Source organism: Cyprinodon variegatus, unplaced genomic scaffold (genome assembly GCF_000732505.1).
Source record: "Cyprinodon variegatus isolate N-32 unplaced genomic scaffold, C_variegatus-1.0 Scaffold128, whole genome shotgun sequence".
NCBI classification, from domain to species: Eukaryota; Metazoa; Chordata; class Actinopteri; order Cyprinodontiformes; family Cyprinodontidae; genus Cyprinodon; species Cyprinodon variegatus.
In genome coordinates this window covers 147543-161803 of record NW_015150581.1, presented here as the reverse complement: position 1 = coordinate 161803, position 14261 = coordinate 147543, and the positions used below count along the sequence as shown (strand labels likewise).

General features: G+C 36.0%; 1 protein-coding gene across 1 annotated transcript; it reads right to left on the bottom strand.

Moving 5' to 3' along the window:
* Positions 1 to 14149, bottom strand: LOC107085558 (RUN domain-containing protein 3A-like). Its single transcript, XM_015375944.1, has 11 exons — positions 13819 to 14149; positions 6093 to 6208; positions 5828 to 5955; positions 5134 to 5219; positions 4958 to 5047; positions 4803 to 4883; positions 4371 to 4539; positions 4125 to 4282; positions 3883 to 4002; positions 1812 to 1912; positions 1 to 1688 (listed from the first exon to the last, which is right to left on the bottom strand). The coding sequence occupies exons 1-11, from the start codon at positions 13923 to 13925 to the stop codon at positions 1546 to 1548; spliced, it is 1299 nt and encodes a 432-aa protein (XP_015231430.1). The 5' UTR covers positions 13926 to 14149; the 3' UTR covers positions 1 to 1545.
* Positions 14150 to 14261: the final 112 nt, after the last annotated feature.

Genomic DNA, 14261 nt, shown 5'->3' with positions numbered 1-14261 from the left:
ATGTTGCGATAAAATGTGTCTTTCAATGTAGGATCAGGTTTTTGTGGCATAATTTAAATCAATTGCTCCAGTGATAAAAAACAAAAAACATATTTATCTTGTCTTAAAGTAAACATTTTCTACAGGCAAAGTGGTTTGTTAGGAAACTCTGCCAGGGAAAACGTCTTTCTTTCTAACAAGCGCTAACACAAACATGTGGAGTTTATCTAAACACTAACTGGAACTATATGCTTTGGTGAACTGGGCCAAATATTTATCTTTTTAGCAAAAAATATTCCAGATGGGATAGATAATAGAAATAAGTGTATGCAGAATCAGTGATTTTTCACCACTGTTAAACATGGGAAAGGATCTGTGATGCTGTGGGCATGTTTTTCCCCCAAAAGGACTTAGGAATGCATGAATACCAAAATTTGACAAGAGACAGAGGATTATGAAGGATCCATAGAGATGTTGCAAAAAGGAATGTTTCAAGGAACTCTCCCAGTGAATGCTCCAAATATGTGAATTTGTATAATAAAGGGACTAGTGGTCTCCATTTGCCAAGAATTTTATTTTGCAAATTATTAGACAGGGTGAGACCTTAAGATTTCCCTTTGAATCAATGTACTTATATTAAAAGATAGATTATTCAAACATTGCAAGGAAAAATGTAATGAGACAGAGAAATAATGGATTATGCTGCTGCAGTCAAAGTAACATGTATTTGTACCTTTTTTTTTTTAAATATATCTACCAGTGCTTGTCAGGAAATATGGAGAGTGCCCAACATCATGAAGCCAGTCAGGAAATTAAATTAAGATAATTATTGGGAAAAGACACAGACACATGGCAGATCACGTTTTTAAGACATTCATCCTGCATAGTATCAACGCACATTGTAATGATGCTGAGGCAGCCTCACATGTCCCCTCTCAGCTCCTACAATCAGCATCTAACCTGGAGTTTGACTGAACAAGACTTTTGACATTTATTTTCAGAATATTATCCACTGTTTCTTTTTTCTCTATTCAAATAATCTTCACAATGGACCACTAGGCTCATAAAAAAAAGCTCTAACCTCACTCTAATCTCTTATAATAGTGTATTGAACCATGATAAAAGGAAGCTTATATGCCCTAAAATGTTACAGCAGCTCAGCCAGTTTGCCTGTTTAAGGCAACAGATAGAATGCACAGACGAACTGATAAAGACACAGACTCGTTGGACTCAACGGACAGGAACGCACGGTGATGACTGATGGTGATACGGGACTTTATCTGCACAGAGTGTAGCGCTGTGATGTAAGAGAGGTGAAGCATAAAGCAGCTCTGAGATACAGTGGAGCTGAAGACTGAGGCAGTACAGCAGCTTTTTCTGCATCCATACCGGAAAGTCTGAGACAGTCAGGATCCTCCTCCACACACGTTTGATTTAATCGAGAGAGAGAAAGGCTCAGAGTGTGAAGGTAAAGGGTCTGATGAGAGCACACATCAGCCAGGAGCAGTCACTTGTTTTTGTTTTTTTACTGAATTGTCTGCTTTTCCAGTGTATATTTGGTGCCCCCTAGCTGGGAGACAGAGCAGGGCTGTTCTCTGTGCTGATATTGACCAAGCACTCACTTGATTTGAGGCTAGCCAGAGATTTGGTGCTTGGAAAAGAGGACAAAGACCCACACAGGCCCATCATGGAGGGGGTATAGTCCTTTTCTGGAACAAAAACATACACAATATAAAAAAACAACTGCAATTAGTTGTATTAATTGTCAATAAATATAAAATCTGTAATTATTCATTCACAGTTTTAAAATATAAAAGGTTCTGAAGTGTCACCTGTGCACCAGGCTCCTCCGTTCTGTTTGCCTGCGACTCTTTGGGAGTCAGAATCCAGGCTGACCTCTGCTGAGAGCAGCTCTGTGCTCGGGAAACTCCTCCTATAGGGTCAACGAGAGGACAAGAGCGGATGACATTCAGCAGCATGACACCAGGCGGGCCTAAAATCACATTCATTTCAATTAACCAACTGACAAATTGAAAGCACTCAATATCCCTGTTCGCAGCCTTTTCCCTTTTTTGTTTTTTTCAGTGTGTGCCAGAGGATTTCAATGAGAAAATTTGTAAAAATTCAACTTTTAGTAACAGACTTAAACAAAAAAAGATTTAAGACAAAAGGCTGTAAGAAAAAACAGAATCTTACACTATTTATTTCTTTGTAAAAGTCCAATCTATTAATTTTATTTATTTTTGCTAAAACTTCATTGCCAGTTTTGATTGCCACCTTTAACAACTGTTAATATAACTAAAAAATGAGAAGCTTAGTTTTCCTAATAACTGTGGAGGCAGATTAAGAGTATATATAGAGGTGAAGAAAACTATGTAAAAAAAGCTGGAACGTTCTTAAAAATAAATGAACTAATTTTACCACCTTACAAACTCTTGTAAGGTGGTAAAAAAAACTAACTGCTGACTAAACTTAAACTGTTAGGTGAATTTGCTGTAATGCAAAGGCCTGATCTTCGCGCAATCCATACAGAAAGCACTAAATTGCAGCATTAATACATTGGATAATCTAAAAAGACTGCTTATGCAAATGTTACGACATGAAAACCGGTTTGGTTTGAGCAGATTTCATATGATGCTGGAAGTTTGAGAGTGGACATAAAAAGAAAAGATGAGCCCATGTAGTTGAAGATAATAAATATGATAATCTTTCTTAAAATAATTATGATAATAAATGTGATAATGTACTCCACACAGGCAGCCTTTCAGGCTCTGTGATGGATGGTTTCTAAAGTTGTTGTCATTGTTTTTGTTTAGATTTAATAGTAGAGCAATTGTCAGCTGTCTTGTTGCTTTAACTTGTGCCAGCCTGTGCAGCTGATTTTTCCCCATTATTATTATTCTAGTCTGGTTATTTTAAATGGTTCAAATATTAGATTGGATTAGATTAGATTCAACTTTATTGTCATTACACAAGCACAGGTACAAGGCAACGGAATGCAGTTTAGGTCTAACCAGAAGTGCAATAGCAGCAAGTGCAGGATAAATAATGGTTCCATAAATACAGGACATGGGTTTCTACTGAATGAGTATAGAGATCAATACCATTATAAAAAATGAATATAATATATAGATCATTAGTGCTATGAACTAAATTTACAGCTGGATATGTACTGAATATAATATACAGGTGGATATTACTATAAAAGGGTTTTTACAAAATATGTTTACCATGGTCCATATATTTTATTCTACGTAACAGAATATCTCTACATTGTCTGTCATTGTACCAAAATTTCCTTCGTAGCGACAATGACCCTTGAAATGTTTGTGTGTGACTTTGCACCTGACTTTTAAAAGTGTTAAAAAAGGTGCAAAAACTGTGGTGAAGTTTTGGGTAAATTTGGTAAATGTTTATATTTGCATATCATCCACCCATAATATTGTGCAGTTTGGTCATTAGAATATAATCTGCAAGTTGACGAAGGCGTCCGTCATAAAAAGGTTTTGCTGATTGTAAACACAATATGCCTTCTTTGAAGATCTGCTTTGTGCATACAAATATGTTTTTAGGAGTTTTAAGACGCGCGAACCCTTTAAAGATCAGGCCCTCAGAGTTTGTAATAAGCTAATGTTTACAGCTTTAATTCATGCCAAGGTGAGCCTAATGAGTTTAATATTCTATGTCTGGGTGTGATAAAGAACGAGGGATCAACAGTTGAATTAAAAAAAAATAATTACTAATAAAATTATTTAAAAAATCTTTGATTAGTTTGACGCAAACCTAGATTATATATGATCTACATGTGATAAAAATTGTTTTTCCTTGATTTCCTTGTTCCCATAAATAAGCAATAAATTCATGTTCCTGTATTAAGTTTTACCACAAGGCAGCGAGTCAAACCTGCGGAACAGCTTCATGTCATCTTGGATGCTGTACGGCTCCAGGGTTGGCCACTGGTTGATGAGGGGGATTGACATGTTTTTGACCAGGTGGTTAGAATCACACGGGATCAAGCTTGTCCTAATGCACATGTGGATAAAACATCAGGTAAATTAAATAGTTTTTTATTGCTTGTGAAATAAATATGGGTAAAAACACCATTACAGTGGATTAACAGTTGGTGGTTAATCAAATGGGCTTACAGTTGCTCCTGCAGCTCCAGGATAACAGCCTCTAGTTCCTTCTTTTCCCGGTGGCTCTGGCTTTGTACCTCCTCCAGTTTGGTCTTCAGCTTCTTGTTTTCTGCCTCTGTGTTCTTTAACTGGGACTCACGTAATCGCACAAGCTCCTCCAGGTAACCCTTATAATATATTTCAAAATATTCTTTTACAAAAACTACACACCTTTTCATGTGCTTTAATTAGTTATTTGAAAAAATGTCTTAACACCTTCTGAGCGTTGACGATCTTAAACCTGTGCTCCATTTTGCGGCACTTTGAGCTCCAGCTCTCGTCATCGGTGACCAGAGGGACGTAAGGGTGTTCGGGGACGCTGTCGTCACTGCAGCTGCTGTCAACACTCCGTCTATCGTCATCATCATCACTGAAGTATTCATAGCTGAAAAGAAAGGAGCCACTTGATTTACTAAAGGGTAAAACATATTTAGATGTTAAAATTTCATTATTATTATTTTTTTACTTTTTATATATTTATTATCTTTTTGAGTTCCCTGTGTTCTCTGTATGGGAATCCTGTTTAAAGTAAAAATAATTACCTAACAGAAACAGTGATTTTCTCACCTGAAAAATGAAGTAACAGAGCAAAACATTAAACATTCCCTCTGCCTGTCTGAAAAAATCTTGCTTTGTTACTGTAGTTACCTTTGTGTAAATTTCAAGTATGGAGTGTAGTCAATCACTGCTGGAGATTTCCCATCCAGGGCCTCTCCTTTCAGACAGAAACTGTGGGAAGAAAACCACTTAAAATCAAAAGTAAAAACAATTTTCTCTGTGCAAAGGTTAAAAACCTTCATTACCTAAAATCTATGGCTCCTAGACCTATGAGCATCCCAGTTAGCACCGTGGACTCTTCTCTTAGCATTATGGCTCCTTCTGAATAGAACCTCCTAAAGCACAAAACAACTATGAAGGTTTATGTTTAATTTAGGGGGGGGGCAGTGTAATGCTGATGTCAGGGTGTTGAGCTTGGAACCTGGTTGTCCTGCTGTCCCTCAGTGCAGTTGCAATATACTCAGAGAGCCTCTTCTCCATGAGGGCGACTCTCATCCAGGCTCGACCCTGAAAAAATGTAATTGAATCCAAATAAGCTACTGTGCACAGCAAACATTATTATAAAGAAACACACCAACACAAATATCAGATGTGAACTTTAGCCTACATCACTGCCTTTCTACAGGTTATTCGTGGCTTCCTTAGGGCTGTGGATTTAGTTAAAGGAATTTCTATTCCCTACCAAGTATCTTTACAAAAAGAGAAGCTTATGAATTTGCTGGTTAGTTACATCGGGTCAGTTAGTTAGTTATGTCAGGTTCAATTTGCTTGGCTTTGTTTTGGTCCACTTTATAAAGCCTTGAACTAAATGCCATTTCTGACATTTTGAATTGAAAACCTTCCTGGATGGGAAGGGAAACGTCTTCAAACTTGGAAACAAATTCCAGTGGATTTTTTTTTTTTACTTTTTTGGAATATATTGGGTGGTTGATTTGAAGTCCTGGCAGCCAGCTGAAAGTGTTAAAAATATATTGCATCATTAATGCAACCTTTTCTGTCTCTGAGCTGCAAATTCTTACATCAGTGAGATTTAACAGCAAAAAGTAAAAGTGGTTGTTATTGATATATCGGTTGTCAGTTGTCATGACTGTGTGGCTCCCGTCTATGTGACCTACCTTTGCTCGGGATGTGTTGATGTTTTCCATGCTTTCTATGCTGCTGATGCAGCTGTTGGGGACTTTAGCACATGCCAGGCGAATATAGTCCCAGTAACTCCTCTGTCCATCAAACCAGCTACTAGAGCCTATAAAATAAAATATTGCTCAGTAACATGTGTGCTTATGCAGAGCACTGCCCCGCTTTAAGTAAAGATGGTCAGTATCTTACTTATTTTGTCAAAAATGTAACCTTAAGTTAAGCTCTGACACACTGGTTTCTTACCTTTAAAACGGTGACTAAGAATGTGTTCAAGAACTGCTGCAAAATTGATGAACTCTTCAGATGAATCATCAATGGGTTCTGCTGTGTACTTCTCTAACAGGGTCTTTACAGAAAACCTGCATGTGGTGAAAATTTAAAAACATGGAATAAGGAAATAGATCTCCCAGTTGGAAAGAAACTATAATATCAAACACTAATTAAAATCTGACTGTAATGTTATCTGCTGACATTGCAACATTCTTTGACTGAGAGTAACATTCTCTCATTACTATTGTTCTTTTATCAATCATCACGATTTGGGGTGTTAAAGGTTGTGAGATGGACGAGAATGCAGACAGGAATCCCTGGCATTGAAAAAGAAGAATTCAGGATGGAAGGCTGAAACATCAGAAGCTTAAAGGCTGAGACAGGGATAGGAAATGTCATAGATAAACCAAACAGAGGAGATTTGGAACCGCTAATGCAGAATGAAAGCAGGGAAACTGAGGAAGAAAGACTAATTGACCAACAGGTAGGCGAACTAAAAAGAAACCGCTATCGGCATCTGAAAGGAACAATTACAGAGGTGAGTGGGGCCCTAAGGGATGGCTTCTGATTCTCTGCGACAGACCAACTCAGTCAACTAACCTCAGTTATTTGACATAACTGAGTGGGGAACTGGCGAGTCAGACAAAAAGTGAAACACAGTGGTCAAGTTAGATTAATAGGCTAGCTGAAGATTAAGATTAGCTTAATCTCACTTAGGACACCAGTAAGGGCAACATTAAAACATTGCTCAGTTGAGGTTGCCATCTTGCTGTTATGCTAAAATATTTCATATATTTAAGATTTACAATTCATCTAATACAATATAAAATTATGAATAGTTATTACCCAACAGCAGAGACTCTCAAGAAAAGGTTTGGATTTGAGGTTGATGCCTGCGTTTTTTGCCTTAGAGTCACAGTTTTTTGTTTTTTTTTGGCAGAACATGAATATTTGGTTGAGTACCAAAATATAAAATGTAACATCTTTTAAAATAAATCAAATATTAACATACAAGAATAACTTTGCGAAGGATATATCTGACACGGTCAATATTATCATGATTCTGGCAAGATATAATATGCATGTATATAAAGGGAAAAAACAAAAAACCTTCATTAACATGTTTTAAAAACAAACTAAAAATCTTCTATTCCTCCTTATCTTTGTTAGCCAACAAATATGGACATAAACAAAAAAAAAAAAAAATGTAGTGACATGTGACAGTTTCTGGTACCTTGACAAAATGCTAAAGTTAACTTGATGCATTTCATTGCTGAAATGGGTCTGTCTCTGTTAAGTGTTGATTTTAAATCCTACATATGTATTTATACTTTTGGAGATTGGTTTTGTATGCTTACGCTGGTTATAATGTAAATGCTTGTTAATTTATGCATTTGCTTTCCTTTACCTTGCATTAGTTAGTTTGATCTCCTGTATCTAACTATTTTATTTCTCTCTTTCCTAAGAATGCAAAGTAGAGATTTCTTTTTTGAACATGTAATTACTGTTCAGATCATTAAAGCTGGTAAAAAACAAAATCTTGCTGTTATGCTATCAGAAAAGCAGAAAGGCACTGAGAGTGACGCATTCTAAAGTCCCGCCTCCCGCACTGCGATCGGCTCGACCAATCAAAGGCAGTTTACCAGCCAGGCTAAAAAATCTTTGCCTTCTATCCACCTTGAGGAAAATACCAACCAAGATGGCCGAACTGTGATGCAAGCAAACAGAAGCACAACTGTCAAAAAGTTGTTTTTTTTGGCCTTACTTGAGCAGCAGCAGTAGTTTTGTGTAAATTTATAAAATGGTTTATATTTACAAATTGGGCTGCTTTACTTGATCAATGTTTTCTCACAAAGAAAGTAATTCTTGCAAGCCCAGTGATCTGGAGAAGGAACCTTTAGTTGGAGCCTATATATTTAAAAGAAATCAGATCAGAGGGTGTGGGGACGGTCCAAGCGGTGTCACAACTAATTGGTCTTGGGTGTAACTTTAACATAAGAGGCTAAACACAAAGTGATTAACTAATAGGGACACATAATGACTATAATTAACACACATAAATTAACCAAATATTAGAAAATCAGACTTAAATAAACAAAAAGTAAAATAATGTTGATTTAAAAAAAAAAATTAAATGGTGGTTCCTAATTTCAGCATACAAAACAATGTTGTTTCCCACAATCCTTATTTTGTTCCAGTTAAGAACCTGTGAATATACAAGGTTCATGTAACATAAACGTATTGTCGCTGAATACTTACTTATACACGTATTATGTTAAAACATGTTCAGTATGAATAAATAATAAAATAAAACAACTGCCTTAACATCAATTTCAATGCGCAAGAGCGGAAAAACTCAAAAACATTGAAAAGTCATAATTAAAAAAGTGTGCATGAGCTTGAACCCCAAAGTGTATGATTTGTGCACATGTGAAAATTATTTTAAAAGACCCCTATGTGAAATGATATCATATGATATATTGCAGGAGTATAGCCCAGTACTACTGAGAAGTGCTAACTGATCATTGATGGATCATCCTTTCTGTAAAGGAGGTCTGATGTCATCCACTTATGGTGAAGAAAAGATGGAGACTTTCAGGAAGCTGCTTACGACTCTGCTTCCTTGAGAGGTCTAAGAACTTTCTTTAGATATGACTGAAATATTTGTGTAGTTTTAAAAAGTTGATGCTTGAAAAATATGTTAACATCCTTTTTCATTACAAATATCCACTCCTAAATCTGATTACTAAATGCTTGAGGCTCACTCACAAAGATATTTTTTCCGTAAACAAAAGTTACATGGAATAATAACATTAAACATATAATATACTGAAGTAAAATGTATGTTTTCATCTATACGTGCATGAAATTAAAAAACACAGTCTGTCTGTTTAAATGGTTTGTACACGATGCCAAACAGTAGACATTGAAACGATTTCACCCTCCATTGTTCCAAAGACAACAATGTCTCATTTAGATTTGACTGGAAAATAACTGTCCAACTGTCCCGAAAATTAAAACTACAAGCAGTGAGATATAAAAATGAGTCCACAAATTTCAAGATGTCTGTGGAAATAATCTTTGACCAGATCAGAATTAAATGCATTGCACTTAAAATTATAATGCTTACAAATATTAGATGAACTCTTTTTGCTGAAACTCAGGATAAAGTCTCTATCTCTTTTAAGCTGGTTAATGTACTCTATTGTTTCATGAATCTGTAACAAAAAGTTAAAGCACATTTTCAATAACTCTTCAACTCAAATAAAAAGAACAGTTTATGATCAGACTTAAACTAGCCGGGTTTTACTGTAAAGCTCCAAACTTCATTTCAAGAGCACCAATATCCTGTTGGTTGGTGGTCATTAAAAATATGAAAATGAAAACTACAAGCAGTGAGATATAAAATGAGGCCACAAAATTTAAAAAGGTCTAGATGTCTGTGGATATAATCCTAGATCAGATCTGAATTAAACGCATGGCACTTAAAATTATAATGTTTACAAATATTAAAAACCTATTCACGCTTTGCAATTGCATTATTGCACATTCTATTACTGCAGCAGTGAATGCAAGTCAGCAATTTATACAGCTCTGTTGAAGATACTAGTACTGATTGAACTCAGATATTGTTAGTCCTGGAGGCTAAACCTAAGTTCAAGCTTTAACTGAAACTGCTATCATATTTTTTACTTTTTAAGAGATGCCCATTTCTGAGAGAAACAATACATTTGGTCAGGATATAATTATTTTAAAATGTAAATCTGCCAAGGTGAGTTCATCTTCTCAAGTAAAAAGACACTTCCTGCTATTATTTTTTTCTAGTATTTTCCAATCAAAATGAACATAACCAATAGATTAGACACACTGTCAGCTTACTGTCTTGATTATGACACATTTTGTTTTTCTAATGAAGTTTTTACAGTGAATATTTACTACACAGACATTTTCAAGGGCTGGCATAACATCCTAAACTAGTCGAGTAGTTCCGAAATGGTTATTATTGTGCTATTATTAATAATACAAGCTTGTGGTGGTGCACTTTAAAAATGCTGTGCTATTACGTCAAACAATACACTGACTGGAAAGTTCCAACATGTTCCATGTTGTTTTTGCACAGAAACATAATTGATGGTGCTCTGTTCCATTCCTCAATAATTTGAATGATTAATTAAATTTGTTAAAGCACCTTTGTGCATTCTAATGATATTTGTCCCTAACATCTGACACAGGGCATCAGTGGGTCGCATCTATGCAGTCTCTGATGAGCATCAGTGGTGTCAAAAGTACACACATTTGTTACTTAAGTAGAAGTATAGATAATGTAGTTTAAAAACACTCTGGTAAAAGTTCAAGTATCAACTTTACCTCTTTACTCAAGTTGAGGTGAAAAAGTATGTGCTCCAAAAACGTTTTCTTTTTTTTAACAGTGTCCTGTCTGGCATTGTGCCAATAAGAATAATTGTCTTGCTGCCAAAAAGAGCCCATCAGATTTTACTTTCACAAGTGGAGCAGTACGGCTATTGCCATAGTGTTCCGCTTGTTTCATGCGTATAAATTGCTTTATTATAATTATGCAAGGAGTTTTACAGATTATATAGACACTGCAATGCAAGTAGAACGGAAGAGGAAAAACAGAAAAAAAGGAGAAAAGATGAAAGAAAGAGGAGATAAAGGGGAGATAATGATAAAACATTTTCAGTCTGCTTCATCACCTGCAAAGAGATGTTAAAAGGACAGCACAACCAACATTGATATGTTACGAGACATACAATAAAGTAACACCTAGATACTATCACTGAAGTAGTATTATTTAATCTGACATGTGCTCCAAAAACTACTTCAAGTATAAAAGTATAAAATAAGCTTTAAAAAAAAAAGCTAGATCCCACTATATGAATTGAAAGCTCAATTTTACGACTAATTCGAAAAATTCTTTGAGACAGGGCCAAGGATGAGGGAGGTCTTGTTGGCCTCCGTTTCCAGATACGCTCTCGCCTGTGTCCGACCTTTCAGACATTTCAACATCTTTTTCTGAATCATTGTAGCATGGCATAGACCAGGCATCCCCAAACTCGGTCCTCGAGGGCCGCTGTCCTGCAGGTTTTAGATGTTTCTCTGCTCCTGCACAGCTGATTTTAATTGATAGTTGATTAACAGGCTTTTTCTCTACTGCAATCATCATAATCAGCTGTGCTAAAGCAGGGAAACCTCTAAAACCTGCAGGACAGCGGCCCTCGAGGACCGAGTTTGGGAAAGCCTGGTATAGACAATTCATGTTTGCAGTTTGAAGAACACCTGTTTGCTTCTGATGATTTCCTTTGGCGCCATTAGCACAAATTTGATGAATAGCTTAGCAATGAGTGTTTACATTATACTCATCCATTTACACTAGTTTTCACTAGATGTGGATGGCGCCAATGATCTGCACTGGATGGCGCCCATGACTTGAAATAAATATTTATAAACAGTGGCGTAGCCAGAAATTTTTTATAAGGGGGGCCAGGCATCCACTGAAAGTGGATAGGCGCCAGAACCTCAGGGTAAATCTACACTTTTCCAACAGGAACGAGGACAACATCCATATTTTCTAAATAAAGACAAACTATACTTTTCTACAGCCTTTTGATTACAAATAGATGCATATATTTAAACCTCAATGCTGTCTAAATGAAAGGTATAGTGGACAAAATGTCTGAGGCAAACATAATTTCCATTGTCATTACTTACCTACTTTTATCAAAAATTGTTCTGCATAACATTAATATTACATGCACTAATATCTACATGAAATGGATTTTTAAGTTAGTATTAAAGTACTGTAGTTATTTATCTATGATTTCACTGAAAACTCATTGATGACTTGCTGGGAGACATCATTTTCAGTTTACCCCATATAACACAAAATTAGGGTCTTAAAAGAGAATGCATTTTGTATATATCAACTTTAATGTTAGTATTTTGGTGTGCATATATACCTATTAATATATGAAAAATTTAAATGTTTAATAAGTTTAAACATTCCTCTTGATAGTATTATTGGAGTATTATCTGTATTGGAGGGCAGGAAAAAAAATTGTAGGGGTGGCCACAGGGGGGGCCAATGATTGGCTGAGGGTGGCCATGGCCACCTCTGGCCCCCCATCTAGCTCCGCCCCTGTTTATAAATATAAAACCGAAGCCAAGAGTAACGAGTAACNTGATTGGCTGAGGGTGGCCATGGCCACCTCTGGCCCCCCATCTAGCTCCGCCCCTGTTTATAAATATAAAACCGAAGCCAAGAGTAACGAGTAACGTTTGTTTTAAAAATGTAAGGAATAGAAAATAAAGATAAGTGTGTGAAAATGTAATGAGTAGAAGTAAGAAGTAGGAAGAAAAATAAAAAGGGTACTTAAGTACAGAAACGAAGTATTTGTATCTCTGATGAGCATTATAGGGCTTAGAGCCTTGCTCAGGGAGCTGGTGTGTCATTTTGTGGGATTTGAACCAGGGATGTTACAGCTGGCCCAGTACACAAGCATTCTGCTATAATAATCAAATGCTTATTTAAAAAAAAAAGCCAACTGTGATATTTAAAGATATATAAAGTAATATCTGTATAAACTGCTATTATGTTTATGAGCTTGAATCGGTAAAGTAATTGTAAAAATCCTCTTTAGACCCCCCTTCCCATTTAGGACAAGTTTTAATAAAACAAATAACAACAATAGTTGTTATAAACAAACAGCGGGAGGATGACTGTGTTGATTTCTGGTACAAGCTGAGCCCAGCTGATTTTAAACATGTCCGCTGTCCTTCCTTAAGGGCTTGTCTCTTGTTAGGTTACATAATTTAAAATAACGTCCTTCATTTAAACTAGTAAACCTAAATGCTATTGCCTCACAAAGTCCAGTAAGATGCATTACGAGGCATTATGAGGCATGCAGGCCTGATAATGCTTCCCCTGCACTCAGTCCCTGGGGGTGCCAGCCAGTCCTGGCTCCAGGAAGCTTGTCATCATGACAACCTCAGAGTTCACATGATAAACTGCAAAAACGATCTAGAAATAAGAAAAAATGTCTTAAATTAAGTGAATTGACTCTTAATTTAAGTAGGTAAATGAGATAATTTGCCAATGGAATGAGTATTTTTACTCTTAGAATAAGATAATTAGATAATACGCACTTGAAATAAGACAATGCAGTTATTTTTATTATTATTATTTTAAATGTAAATTTTCTTGATCCATTGGCAAAGTGTCTCACTTACCTCATCAATTCAAGAAAAAATGCACTTATTTTAAGAAAATAATGACTTATTTATTTACATTTTTTGTAGTGTGATTAAGGCAATTAATAAGACCTTAAACTGATTTAGACATGAAATATTACAATCAGAAGGTTATATATATATGTATATATATATATATATATATATATATATATATATATATATATATATATATATATATATATATAGGTTTCATCCAGGTTTAAAAACAAAGATTTAAATGAAACACACTGAAGTTTTAGTGATATTCTTCCTGTGGTTATATTTCTTTAAAAGTTAGTAAAAAAAAAATACTATTTTGTTGTTTGTTTGTTTGATTGTTTTTAGATAAACCCAATAATCAATGGAACATTTTAAGAGTATGAAGCTTTAAAAGCCTCCGTTCATTCCTGGACTGAGATGCAGCTGGATTTAAAAGTAAAAAACTGACCTGCAGACAGTCAGGAGGTTTTTTCTCTCCACTGCTACGTTTCGAGACGAAACTCTCTTGGAAACATCTCCCATAGCCATCGCTGCCTGCACATAGCCGGGCTCCATCCGACAGGAAAGAAAGGACCCCTCCCTGTCGGCCGTGGGTCCTCCACAGTCACTCGTGGCGGAGGATGCTGAGAGTCGACATCATCGCATCATCACTGCCGCGCGGCTGCGCTTTGATTAAACCGCTGGAAGGAGCCTGAAACACTTCTGCTCATCACTTCATCTGTGTTTATTATGATTCCTGCATTTAGAGCCATGACCATCATCTTTGTCTTCTCGCGATTTCTCCACCTACTGCGTGACGTAAGCTACATGCATCCCATTACGTCACATTGAGAATAACCCCATATTTAACAGGAGTTCTGCCTCGAAAAATAATCTTTTTGTTTGTTTGTT